This window comes from Pseudophryne corroboree, chromosome 1 (genome assembly GCF_028390025.1).
Source record: "Pseudophryne corroboree isolate aPseCor3 chromosome 1, aPseCor3.hap2, whole genome shotgun sequence".
Classification (NCBI taxonomy): domain Eukaryota; kingdom Metazoa; phylum Chordata; class Amphibia; order Anura; family Myobatrachidae; genus Pseudophryne; species Pseudophryne corroboree.
The window spans coordinates 977,048,918-977,063,599 of record NC_086444.1 but is presented as its reverse complement, the minus strand read 5'-3'; the positions used below and the strand labels follow the sequence as shown (position 1 = coordinate 977,063,599).

The 14,682-nt window shown below is 44.0% G+C and overlaps 1 protein-coding gene across 2 annotated transcripts in view; it reads left to right on the top strand.

Annotated features, from left to right (window-relative positions):
* The window catches only part of MND1 (meiotic nuclear divisions 1), a 267,374-nt gene that overhangs the window by 217,280 nt on the left and 35,412 nt on the right, over positions 1 to 14,682 (top strand). For both annotated transcript variants that reach the window (XM_063920524.1, XM_063920523.1), the window contains one exon: positions 9,208 to 9,252. In XM_063920524.1, coding sequence (XP_063776594.1) covers positions 9,208 to 9,252 — 45 coding nt within the window. The remainder of the gene's footprint in view (positions 1 to 9,207; positions 9,253 to 14,682) is intronic.

Here is a 14,682-nt window from a genome sequence, read left to right as displayed (position 1 = left end):
ATTTAGATCTCTCTCCTGTTTACTCACTTTGACTTTTGTTAATTGACGAAAATAAACCATTAACACGCGTGCATACACACACACACACACACACACACACACACACACACACATTTATTGAGGGACCTCCTAGTGTCCAACCCAAAAGTCATAATAGTTACAGTATAGTTACAAGTTTGTCTGATTTACGACTTACTTTATTCACCATTCAATAAATGAGTGTTATTCAGCACAGTATAACAACTGCTGAACTGCACAGAGTAACAATCCTGTAATCGTGTCTTTATCTCATCATAGCTGGAAGTGAAAGAGAATCGGATCCTCGTCTTATTTCTGGCATATGATCAAGACAGCAAGCCCTCTGCTGAAAGGCCAACTGTCATATCATCTCTCAAATGATTTATGGCGTGCACAGATTGAAGCTTTATTAATTAGAAAGCTACTTTGTTTTGCAGCTATGAAAGTTTAGCATTAACCCCTGACCCCTATAACTCACTCTGTGCGGGTTTTCTTACCTTTAAAATGGGATTAGACCTGCCTGTCTGATTGTACTAACCTTCCTCACGTCATCACGTGCTCTCATGCACTTTAATTTTCCAAACTATTAACCTGTACTTTGGTATGTTTTGCTGTATTTCATGTCACGTAAATCATGACTATCTCAGAAACAATAGTTAGCATGTTATGGTAAAAAGACACACTAACAGTTATCACCTGTAAGGGACTTTATTCTAACTGCTGCCCATTTATGTTTTTTTTTTTTTTTTAATTCAGCAATTTTTTATTGAAATTTTTTCTTTTTTGTTCAGGTTACAAAACAAAAATACAACTTAAACCTAAAGCATTGCTGTCGACAGTAGTATCAAGCATCATATAGGGTATCATACACAAACATATAGTTATAATCGATTGGCATCTGATATTAAACCCGGCAGACACGCCACTTCACCCATATATATATCTATACGCATACATACACCTACACATATATATATACATATACATACACATACACATACAAAAAAATATAAAAAAGTACAGCTTTCCAGAGCCGCTGAATACAACCATATCAAAATAGAGGAAGCGGTGCCTCGGGTGAGCTATATAGTAAATACCAATATTGTGCAAGCAGTACTATTTCCTAGCCTCATCAGGTAGCTTCGGGGTGATTATGTTGAAGCTAAACTTGCATCCGCAGATATTGTAATGCAGGCACCCCCAACATATGGTGATGACAACCATCTATCCCATATCGCATAATATTTAGTAATGGCTTTCCTGGACACATAGACAAATCTTTCATGCGCCACTGTAGTATTCACTAAAGCAATCCATGAGTCAATATCTGGGCCATCAGGTGCCATCCACGATCGGGCTATAGAAACCTGTGCAAGAGCACACAAGTTGATAACGTAACGCCTGGAGGGGGCATCCAGCAACTCCTCATCCACCACCGCCAGCACACATACAGGGGGGGTCAGCACATCAGCAGGTATACCAGTGGAAACCATAATCTTGAGTACATCCTGCCAGAAGGTATTAACTATCCTACAGGACCAAATCATGTGCCAAAAGGTGCCTCCATCTAGAGTACACTTGGGGCATTTAGAATCCACTCTTCCTCCGAATCTCATTAACCTCTCAGGAGTAATATAGACTCTATGTAAAACAAACAGATGCACCTGTTGGTAACGGACCGCTGTGGTCGCCAGTCTAGAGGCACCCAGTGCATTCTCCCAGGTATCATTAGATATGGGCCCCAAATCACTTTCCCATCTAGATTTAAGAGAAAGAAGGGTCTCACAATGATAAGCACGTAGTAGAGCCGAATAAAATATGGAAATAGTGCAATTTTGAAGCTTAACAAATAGTTCCCTTACTGGTGTGTCCCGGAGCATCAGGGGAGCGTTTGTAAATTGAGTTTGACAAGCATGGCGGAGTTGTAGATATCGATAAAAATAGAAGGTAGGAATATTATAATCCTCCTGCAATTGTTGGAAAGACTTAAATACACCCATATGATACAATTGCCCAAGAGACTGCACTCCCCGGCTGCTCCAGACCTCCCTCATCTGCAACGATGTAAGCTCGTTAAAAGAATGTGCATAGGCTAGAGGCGTTTCCGGATCCCAACCCTCTCCATGGAGCAATCTATGCGTCTGTCTCCATACCATAATTGCTTGCTTGACAACGGGAAGGTTAAGTAGCGATACATTGTCACTCAACAGTAGTTGTAATGGGGTGCAGTTCCGATCGGTTATATAGAGAATTCGGGAGATCAATTCATCTCTACCAGGATCATGTAACCACTTACTAATATGTACCATTTGTGCCGCTAGATAATATAATCTGAATTTAGGGAGGCTCAGGCCCCCAGAGTCACGTGGGCGCGTGAGGGTGTCTAATTTTATTCTGACCCGGCGTTTAGACCATACGATAGAGGACAGAAGACTATCTATTCTCCTAAAGGTTTTTAATGGGAGATAAACAGGGGAGTGCTGTAGCGCATACAGCAACTTAGGCAGGGCCACCATTTTCACTAAATTAATTCTACCCGTTATAGTTAGAGGTAGAGTCCCCCACACCGCAATACGGGAGTGCAAATAATCCATGTGAGGTTTTATGTTTAGGGAATAGTATTGAGAAGGATTATTTGTGACCCAGATTCCTAAGTACTTGAATGAGTCCACCCAGCGAAGAGGTAAGGCCACGAGCGGAGCCCCAGGACAAGCACCCCGAAAGGGCAATATGCAGGACTTATCCCAATTTATGGACAAGCCAGAATACGCGCCATAGGTGTCTATAATACGCAACACGTGCGGCATGGTACTGCAGTAGTCTGATATAAACAGCAGAATATCATCCGCGTATAGAGCAATCTTGTCCGTGGTGGGGCCCACCCGAAACCCCCCCCACCCGCAAGTCAGAACGCAGCAAGCACGCCAAGGGCTCCACTGCTAGAGCAAAAAGGATAGGGGATAGCGGGCAGCCCTGTCTTGTACCCCTAGCCAGAGGGAATGCAGAGGAAATGAATCCATTTATCGAGACCCTGGCTGATGGTGCGGAGTAAAGTAACTTGACCCACCGTATAAAGCGTGGTCCAATACCGAAGCGGGCCATAGACCCCCACAAGAACGCCCACTCCACTGAATCAAAAGCTTTAGCAGCGTCGAGAGACACTACAACAGAAGTGTCGGCGTCCCCGCGAGGGCCCTGTAAGTGCGTGAACAAGCGCCTAAGGTTAGTTAGAGTGGACCGCCCCGGCACGAAACCAGTCTGATCTGTGTGTATAATTTGGGTAACAACGGAGTTGAGTCTAAGTGCCAGGATCTTTGCTAACACCTTGATATCAGTTGTAAGTAGCGAGATAGGTCTATATGAATCTACCCGCTCTGGGTTCTTATCCGGTTTCAATAGCACTATTATCAAAGCCTCAGTCATGGAATCTGGCAGCGACCCCAACTCCAACAAGTCATTGAACAGAGCAAGTAATCTAGGGCCATAAAAGTCAATATGCTTCTTATATAGCTCAATAGGAATTCCATCTAGCCCTGGTGCCTTGCCTCCAGGAAATGATTTGATGGCTGTTTCAATCTCCGTCAATGACAAAGGGGAGTCCAGGAATTCAACCGCCACATTAGAGAGCGAGGGCAATGGTAAACCAACAAGATAATCATTTATTTCCGTTGAATCAGCCGATAGTCTCGTACTATACAGACTTTTATAATAAGCAACAAATTGGTCCGCTATTTCCGGGGTTTTTACATAAGTTACACCATCATCCCCGCCTATCGCAAGGACAGTATTAGAGAATTTATCTGCCGCCGCTAAATGTGCTAGATAAGTACCAGGTCTATCGCCTGTAGCATAATAAGAGTGTTGGGCATACAGCAAACGGTATTTGGCTTTATCAGATAGACAGCTCCTCCATTTGGACTGCGCAAGCAACCATGCGTCCTTGGAGGCAACCAATCCATCTTGCAAATATTGGATTTCTAGGGACCTACAGGAAGCCTCAAGTTCCACTTCTTGGCGTTTGTAGCCATTTTTTAAAGTAGCAACCCGTCTAATTAGGGAACCACGTATAAATGCTTTAAATGCGTCCCAGAGGATTGCTGGTCCAGCAGTACCCCCATTCAGCTCCAAGAACTCCCGCCAAGCAAGCTCAAGCTCCGCTCCAGTGCCCATCTGTGAAAGCCAGAATGAGTTAAATTTCCAAAACGACTGTCCCCGGGTACCCCCAGTATCCAGATTCAACAGTACTGGTGAGTGGTCAGAGATACCTCTAGTTGCATACTGGATATCAACAATCTTGGGAACTAAACAGGGGGAGACCAGGGCCATATCAATCCTAGAAAAGGAGGAGTAAGTAGGGGAGAAGCAGGAGAACTGTCGAGCAGCTGGATGCCGCACCCTCCAGACGTCCACCAAACCCATACCCTCCACTAACAGAGCAAAGTTACCCGAACGTGGGCGAGGCACAGTAGCATTGGTGCTGAATCTATCCACTCTAAGATCCATGACATTATTAAAGTCCCCAGTGCAGACAGTGGGAATATTGGGGTAAAGGGACATAAAATCAGCAGCCTTGCGTAGAACCTCCGGGGAGTACGGTGGAGGTATGTAAATAGCTAACAATAATAAAGACATGGAGTTTATTTGACATTTAAGAAAAATATATCGTCCCCATTGATCTACCTGGGCCTGGTCCAAAACAAACGGGACAGATCTGCGGATCAGAATGGAGACGCCTCTGGAATGGGAGGTATGAGTGGAGTGGTATAGCCACCCAATCCATGGCTTTTTAAGAGATAGAACTTTGGCTCCCTCCAGGTGCGTCTCCATAAGACAAACAACATCTGCGGAATACTGCCTAATCTGCCGAAGCACCAGGGCCCTTTTAATTTTGTCATTAAGGCCCCGCACATTCCAGGATAAAATTTTTAGACTAAGTGATGCCATAATACATAATAGCACCAAGTGCTAGATGTGTCCACAACATTGAAGGTATTTGAAAGAGACAGAAAAGTAACCGCCTGCGAAAAATTTCTCTAAACATGTCGCCACAGCAATGCTTATAAAACAACCACCCATTAAATCCTCCCTTCCCCCCCATACAACCCCCCACCCTGTATACCGGCCCGAACTGTGGCATACCTAATCCCAAAAAACCCTCCCAACAACTAAACGACTAGTAAAGAGGACAAAAAATACAGCGGTCGCAAGCAGGCATTGCTCCCCCGCCATAACCTAACCCCCCCCCAGGGCCAAATAAGCACCCGACCCCCGAACATGCAGGGACCCGATATCAAGTGCAACATTCAGTATATTACCAATAAAGGCTGTATCGATGACCTAGTAGGAAAAAATCAACAAACATTAATGCAATAGCTGTATACACAAATACTTAATGACATAAATTGCAGTCCAGCCAGCGGGCAGCTGCGACATTCAGTCATTTGCCAGAGCGCGCCCTGCCGGGAACTGCCGGTCAAGCCACGTCGCCGCCTCCCGCGGGGTCAAAAAAATTTTAGTCTCTCCTCCTGCGACCACCCGCAACTTTGAGGGAAAGAGCATAGCATAAGGGAGATTGAGCTCCCGGAGACGTCTCTTAATTGGAAGGAACTGGGCTCTCTCCTTCTGGACATCAACCGCAAAATCAGGAAACACAGAGATCCGGGTACCATTCCACTTAAGTGGGCCTTTGGTGCGTGCCAGGGTGAGTACCTTGTCCCGATCCTTGAAGTGGAGGAATTTAGCTATAAATGTACGGGGAGGAGCCCCCGGCGGTAATGGCCGCATAGGGATTCTATGTGCTCGTTCCACCGCGTAGTGTGATGTAAAAGCATCCGTCCCAAAGAAATCTGTAAGCCACTTCTCCAAAAACTGCTCAGGTGCATCACCCTCCTCCTTTTCCGGCAAGCCTACAAACCGAATGTTATTCCATCTCAGACGCCCCTCCATATCGGTCAATTTTTTCTGCACCTCCGACATCTGGGATTCAAGGGCAGTGGTGCGTCGGCCAAGCGGGGCCACAGTGTCCTCGACAGTAGAAATGCGGGTTTCCGCCTCCCCCACTCTCTCTCTAACTCGTTGTAGATCCTGATGAATTAAGGAAAGATCTGATTGCACCTGAGTGATCTTTTCGGCCAGCCTGCCTTCGCTGGCATTAACTGCGTCCAGTACCCTTTGGATAGCATCCTCTGAGGCCTCTGGAGGGCCGGAGCCCGCACTTGTAGCCGGGGAGGGGGGAGAGGATCCATCCTGCGACCCCCCCATTCTCTTATTTTGCGCAGGAGGATTTCTGGCGTATTTTTCAAGCTTGGCCGCAGCCTGAAAAGTCTTCCCCATAGTATTCGTTATAGTCACCCCTACAGGGAGTTGCAGCACTATATGAGAGAGTTATGGTAAACCAAGCAGGCAAGCCTCCAGTCAGTGCTACATCAACAAATCAGGAATCACACAGTGGTAGACCAGCAGCCTCCAGCTGGATATATATAATGAAAAGAGAAAAAGTCACAGTAATATATTTCTGTCAGGGAATAAGCAGCAGAGGGGGCCGAGATCCAGGAGCACTGAGCAGTTATAAGGACAATGGGTGGGAGCCTAATTCCTCATCTCCCAAGCCCCACACTGGAATGTCATATATTAGCCCCAGCAGGGGTTCTCAGATACTGCAGCCGGAAGCTTATGATACAGTTCGTTTTTTTTTTAATTTATTTTTTATTTCCCCCCACAGTGAACTATCCTGTGGAGCAGGAGAGCAGTGACAGCAGCAGCACGGCCCAGAGTGTGTCAGGCAAGGACGAGTGGGGGAGCGGACTGCAGCAGACTCTGTGCGCGTCTCCCAGCCGCCGACCGGAAGTAGCAGGGCCAGCCGCGGCCGGAGCAGGGGAGACCGCACTTACGGCAGCGGACTCAGGCGGCAACAAGGAGGAGAGCAGGGAGCGCTTACCGCCGTAGATCTCTCCCCGGGAGGCCCGACAGGCAGTGCAGATATAGCGCGCCGATCCCCGCCACCACGGACACCGCGTCCCACGTGGCGCGATAGCAGCCAGGTCGGAGTCGTCCCGCTGGCCAGGCACACGGGCAGGACAACGGAGCAGGCCAGAAACTCTCCTATGGGTGCACCAGACGATAAGGCAGGTCCAGGGCACCTCTTAACCCCGGGGGGGAGACTTCAGGATGGTTTTGAGGATAATCAGGCAGGAGAGCTCAGCACAGTACGTGCTACTCCATGCCCAGCATAGCCACGCCCCCACCCATTTATGTTTTTAGTGGATACTCCACAGCTGATAGGATGTTTTAAAAGTAAGGGGTCTATTCATGAAGCAGTGAAAAGTGTGGAGAAGTGAGCCAGTGGAGAGGTTGCCCATGGCAACCAATCAGCATTGAAGTAACATTTATAATTTAAATACTGTACAATTGTTTGGAGCAGCTGATTGGTGGCCACGGGCAACTTCTCCACAGGCTCGCTTATCCACTCTTTTCACTGCTTCATGAATAGACCCCTAATTGTATTGCATATTTCTATGTTTGAATGACCACTTTCATGCACTAGTTGTATGATGCTGTGAGCTGTAGTCACTGTATTCCTCCAACTCATCTGTGGGAATACATACGGGAGACTGGCAGACAGGATGCCGACGGTCTCTATACCGACGGCGGCATCCTGGCACGAGTCCCCTCACAGGCTCACTGTGCCAGCATTTCTCCCGCTGTCGGGATTCCGTCATCTGTATCCTGAACGCCAGGATCCAGACAGGTGGTATATTAACCGCATACCCATCTCATCTGTGATGTCCTCTGCTTTGCAGCCAGTCAGAGTATATGGAAGACTGAGCTGATGTTAGTGTGAGCACTGCATGTTACAGGGTAGTATTATGACCAGAATAGGGGCAAGCACAAAACCTTGTGCACTGATGTAGGAATAATGTGGTGTCAGACACTTCTTTTATATGCCACTAGGTTCATGCATCCAACTTGTGTGGATTAGATGCCAGACCATCAGCTGGACTTGAAATGAGTGCGTTATCTGTTAAATGATAATGATTGTGGGTAGTAATAATTCTTTATTAAAAAGAACAGTGTTCCATAATTTAACACCAGATACTCCTGCTGTGCCATAACTTTACCAACACTGATTTCGTGTCTCACTGCTCGTCCAGTTTTCATAATTAATCGGCAGAAGCATTCAGTCTGTCTATCTATATAAGTGCAGTTACATCAGTATCATGCTCCTTGTCACCTAGAACTTCTCTCTCATTTTCTCATACTGTGTAAACCTTCAGTTCTTCTCTTTTGCTGCTTGGAATTGGGATTAACTTTAGACGCTGGTGAGGCTGCCTGTCTCTCAAATGCGTGTATCTTACTCCTGTCTGGGGCTGGTAAGACAAGCAGTCTCTATGTGACTGCCTATAATTATGACCATCCCACAGACACACCTTTCTCTGCTATTCTAGTTTTTCATGTGAATCTAGACACATCTTATATACTGGTTACATCCCATTTAAGAAAACTGCATCATAAAATAGATTTAATGTGTTAAGGAAACATGAGTATTCTGTCTGACTACTGCTTAGGCAGCCCAGGTCTTGAAGGGTATTTACTTTCAGTGTCCTGTTCTCTCTTTGTGTAAGTTTATGTGTTGGTTTGCTCGTTAGCAGGTAGGTAACCCATGTGTGCATTGTATTTATGGATTACAATGCCTTATTTAGGGTAATAGTTGGGGTAACTATGGTTATTTACAGACATAGGGGTCTATTCATGAAGCAGTGAAAAGTATGGAGAAGTGAGCCAGTGGAGAAGTTGACCATGGCAACCAATCAGCATTGTACGGAGCACGGAGCAGCTGATTGGTAGCCATGGGCAACTTCTCCACAGGCTCACTTCTCCACTCTTTTCACTGCTTCATGAATAGACCCCAATGTAACTATAGCCCTGGTTGATAGAAGCTGTATGGATTGTTAGAAGCAGGAAAAATGTTTAGGCGCCCGCCATTATGTTGCCTCTTCTCCACTTGTACAACGCTGTGGAATATAATACGTTTGTAGTGGACAGTAGACTTCCTGAGAAGTGGATTTTCTTGTCATTATTTAAATTATTAATGGTCTAGTTTTCACTTATTTTATTTCCCAATGGACCACAATTCAGGAAACATTAAATCGTATTTATTGTGTTCTGAATTACTTTTATGTGTTCTTCCAGGTAAAGCAAACAAAGTGGCCAAAGACGCTGCTAATCGCTGGACTGGTAAGCATTTGCTCACCATGGGGAGATGTATCAAACCTTCTAAAGAGTTGTACATAGCAGTCAATCAGAATCTAACTATCAATTAAGTGCATTCTATAAAATGATAGCTAGATACTGATTGGTTTTTGTGGGCAACTTTTCCACCTAATGTCTATTCAAACAGACACCCTAAGTTTTACTTTTTTTCTTGTTGAAGCTGCAGGTTTGTGTGTCTGTGTATTTAATGTTTTACATTCTTCCTTCCTTAATTGCCTTCTGACTTTTTACTACACTGCATATAATATATACTAGTGTTTGTCCTCGGCTTCACTCACGTGGATGTCTGTTATTGCGCAGCAGCACTAATTTTACAAAGGGCTAATCGCCTTAGTCTAGCTTGCTTAGCTTTGGTGGAAATCTTGGACAGATTCAATATCTTACGAGATGGCTTTATTGTACCATAAATAGTACACCAATAACCAGTAATCCAAAGTTTTATATTTTATTTTTAATCTAAACAACAAAATCCAATTCAAGGGGCAATCAACATCACAGTCTAGTATAAGTTCACTTTAGTCAAACAAATATTATCTTATAGATCAAAAATCCATTGCTACTTAACCTAACACGAAAAGATTGCAAGTAAAATGACCAGCCACTGATGTACAGTTGTGCTCATAAGTTTACATACCCTAGCAGAATTTGTGATTTTCTGGCCATTTGTCAGAGAAACTTTTCTTTCACTCATGGTTAGTGGTTGGGTGAAGGCATTTATTGTCAAACAACTGTGTTTACAGTTTTTAAATCATAATGACAACAGAAACTACCAAAATGACCCTGATCAAAAGTTTACATACCCTTGAGATTTTGGCCTTATAACATGCACACAAGTTGACACAAATGGGTTTGAATGGCTAATGGGTAACCATCCTCACCTGTGATCTGTTTGCTTGTAATCAGTGTGTGTGTATAAAAGGTCAGTGAGTTTCTGGACTCCTGAAAGACCCTTGCATCTTTCATCCAGTGTTGCACTGACGTGTCTGGATTCTGAGTCATGGGGAAAGCAAAATAATTGTCAAAGGATCTGCGGGAAAAGGTAATTGAACTGTATAAAACAAGAAAGGTATATAAAATCAGCCGTGTTCAAACTCTAATTAAAAAGTGGAAAATGAGGGATTCTGTGGAAACCAAATCACGGTCAGGTAGACCAACAAAAATTTCAGCCACAATTGCCAGGAAAATTGTTTGTGATGCAAAGAAAAATCCACAAATAACTTCAGCTGAAATACAGGACTCTCTGAAAAAAAGTGGTGTGGTTGTTTCAAGATGCACAATAAGGAGGCATTTGAAGAAAAATGGGCTGCATGGTCGAGTTGCCAGCAGAAAGCCATTACTACACAAATGCCACAAAGCATCCCACTTACAATACTCCAAACAGCACAGAGACAAGCCTCAAAACTTCTGGAACAAAGTCATATGGAGTGATGAGACCAAAATTGAACTTTTTGGCCACAACCATAAACATTACATTTGGAGAGGAGTCAACAAGGCCTATGATGAAAGGTACACCATTCCTACTGTGAAGCACGGAGGTGGGTCGCTGATGTTTTGGGGATATGTGAGCTACAAAGGCACTGGAAACTTGGCCAAAATTGATGGCAAGATGAATGCAGCATGTTATCAGAAAATACTGGAGGAAAATTTGCACTCATCAGCCCGGAAGCTGCGCATGTGACGTACTTGGACGTTCCAACATGACAATGATCCAAAACACAAGGCTAAGTCGACCTGTCATTGGCTACAGCAGAATAAAGTGAAGGTTCTGGAGTGGCCATCTCAGTCTCCTGACCTCAATATCATTGAGCCACTCTGGGGAGATCTCAAACGTGCAGTTCATGCAAGACAGCCTAAGAATTTACAGGAACTGGAGGCTTTTTGACAAGAAGAATGGGCAGCTTTACGATCTGAGAAAATAAAGAGCCTCATTCACAACTACCACAAAAGACTTCAAGCTGTCATTGATGTTAAAGGGGGCAATACACGGTATTAAGAACTGGGGTATGTAAACTTTTGATCAGGGTCATTTGGGTAGTTTCTGTTGTCATTATGATTTAAAAAGAGTAAACACAGTTGTTTGACAATAAATGGCTTCATCCAACCACTAACCGTGAGTGAAAGAAAAGTTTGTGAGTTATCATTCATGTTCTCTGACAAATGGGCAGAAAATCACAAATTCTGCTAGGGTATGTAAACTTATGAGCACAACTGTATATCAACTCGCAACATGTGTAACCATAGCGTGTAGTATTTGCCTTGGTGCGCCATCTGCTGGATTGACATGTAAACTGAAACTTAATGAGTCAAGATAACCTGCCTGAATAGTTATTGAGATATATATATATATATATATATATATATATATATATGAAATCACGACAGCACTCAAAGCCTATGTATATAAAGCAAAAAATGGTGGTGCAAGGCAGCAATAAATATAAAACACTCACTTCTCCAGCGATGCAGAAAAAGTAGACAATCCAGCACTCATGTGTAGATGAAAGAAAAGCAGGATTTATTCCTTAACCAAACGGCATGGTGAAGTACAGCAAATACAGCAAACACAGCCCGACAGCTGTTCAACCGACTGGTCTTCCTCAGGGGCTAACCGCACTGTTGTCAGAACACGAAATATAAGCCTCAAATGGCTCCACAATCAACCCAGCAGCATCAGGGCATGGGCTGAGACAAGTCCGGGCATGTCTAGTGCATCCCCTGCTGTCTTCTCCACCCTCAAAACAACCTACTGCAAAGCAATGCCCATTTGTTACGGCAATCAATATGAATAAGAATATATGTGCAAAAAGAATCCAAACTGCCCTATTGGGGAGAAAACCCACAGAATGCACAATGTCCGCTGCCTTGTGGTATTAAGTGAGTGATGTACAGCACCTAGTATTCCCAGATCGTCACCGATACTGGTACTGACGGGGCCCAACACTGCTTAGTTTCCAAGATCAGCCAGAATTGGACGTTTGCCAGTGTGGTATGGTTGTAAATATCACTAGACCAACATATGTTGTCTACTGGGGAATCCCACATAGGCAGCTGGAATCTGATACTGCTAAATACAACACCAAAGATGGACAATAAGCTGCACATAGTGAGCAAGAGAGGGTCTGCATGGTGGATGTTGAAAGCGAGGGTGATAGGAAAGGTGTCACTTCTAGTGAAGTGGGGACCTGTCAGGATCCTATCGTTACTCAATTTTTTGATGTGCACCTGCCCCGTGGAGTTTACATGTTCTTTCCTCGGTTAATAATTGACTTTTCAGTATTTTTTTCTTGTTACCAGTATCTTTTTTGCACATATACAGCTTTGTGGTGTGTGATCAAGCACACCTGTGCTAGTCTGAGCAAACAAATATCTATCATTATAGTTTTTCTTTTTTTCAATGTCTACTAGTAAGGAAATTACATCTGTGCTACAGTTTAATGATGCTGATGCAGAACGCATTCTCTTTGATGACACTGACTCACTGGCCTTTCACACTGACAGTCCGGAGGAGTTTAGCAGTGATCTACTAAGAGTAAAGAAACGGGAAGTTGAACTTCAACTCCATGGACTTACCTTATCGCAATATTATAAAGAGCAATTTATTCCCAGGGGGTTCAGGTTGCGTAACCAACCCACACTGGGAAGACATAGCAATGATTTCTGCGCCAGATGGTGCAACATACTGAATAAGTGTTCATTTGACTTAATGCTGCTGGTGATTGAACAGGCAGGCATTGATTTGAATGATATCAGGAAGGACATCTCCGAATTAGAAGCATCAGACGTATTTAAGTTAATCCAAACCCCAGACAGTGAGCTTCTGTCCAAGTTGAACAAGGACATAGATAAATTTAAAGGTGATTTGCTGAAGTTCAAAAAGAACAAGTACAAACAGGTCAAATTGGACTACAAGGATAACAGGGTATATCCTTGATATTCGCGTAGTGAACCCCGAAGATATAAACCACAGTTCCAACGTGGCAGAAGACCTATACAACCCTTTACAGACATTGAAAGCCAGTCCCAAACTTCGGCAAGTGACTCAGACGCTCCATCTACCTCTGGCCAAAACTTTACATCTTTACCGAGGTCCTCCAGGAATAGAAGACTGCCAAAAAACCCGCTGTACCCACCCGTCGAGGTGGGAGAAAAAGAAAGGAAAGGACAACAAAAACACAATTAGAAATGGTAGTCTTCAATCTGTCCCAGCATTCCCTAACACCTGACGAACTGTCCATTCTGAACAAAGGCCTATCCTTTGTTCCCACAGTAACACAGGATGAATTTAAATGGCATGTGGATCTTTACAAATTTGGCAGGCAACTTCGTCTTAAAGAATTTTTTGCAGGAACTAACCTCGATTCAGCATCAACATCCTCAACCAACCAGTCAAGTTTACCAAAAAAGCCAAGCCTATTTGACCCACCATCACAAAACCCTTCTTTACACACTTTTATGAGGGTTCTCAAAAGGGATACCATTCCATACATCGCCAACCAAAGAATTAACCATCACAACATCACATTGGGAGAGAAAAAAACCATTGACTCATTGCGCAATGACACCCAGTTAATCATCAGAGCTGCGGACAAAGGCGGAGGAATCGTACTTCTTGATTACGACTACTACATACGGGAGGCCAACAGCCAGCTCTCTGATACCATGTGTTATCAGAAACTCACTTACGATCCAACAGGAGTGTACAAAACAGAGATTGACTCTATTATACAAATGGGACTCAACAATGGCTATATCAATCAAAGCACAGCTGAATTTTTGACCACCACACATCCCAAAATTAAATTTTTGTTTACACTTCCAATAATACACAAATCACTAACTCAGCCTCCTGGACGACCTATTATCTCGGCCAGAGGGTCCCTGTGTCAGCCCCTTTCCCAATTGGTCGACTTTTATCTACAACCACTGGTTAGGAGAACATCCAGCTATATAGAGGACACCTCTGACTTTTTGAGGAAATTAGAAGAAGTGCAGAGTGTGACAGAGGATACCTTGCTTGTCACTTTGGACGTTTCCAGTCTCTACACCAACATCCCCCATAATACAGGGTATTGAATCATGCAGAGATCTTCTCAACAACAGCGATGCATATTTTGGACCGCCAGTCTCCTTTCTTATGTTACTCATTGACGTCATCCTCAACAAAAATTATTTTCTTTTTGAAAATTGGCTCTACTTGCAGAAACAAGGGACCGCCATGGGTTCCAACATGGCACCCTCTTATGCCAACATTTTTATGGCAGCATATGAGCAGGTGCACATCATTGGTAATTCGCGTTTTTGTCACTTTTTAGCATTTTATGTATGATACATCGATGATTTATTTTTTATTTGGCAAGGCAGTGAAGAACATCTTTTGGAATTCATCAATGAACT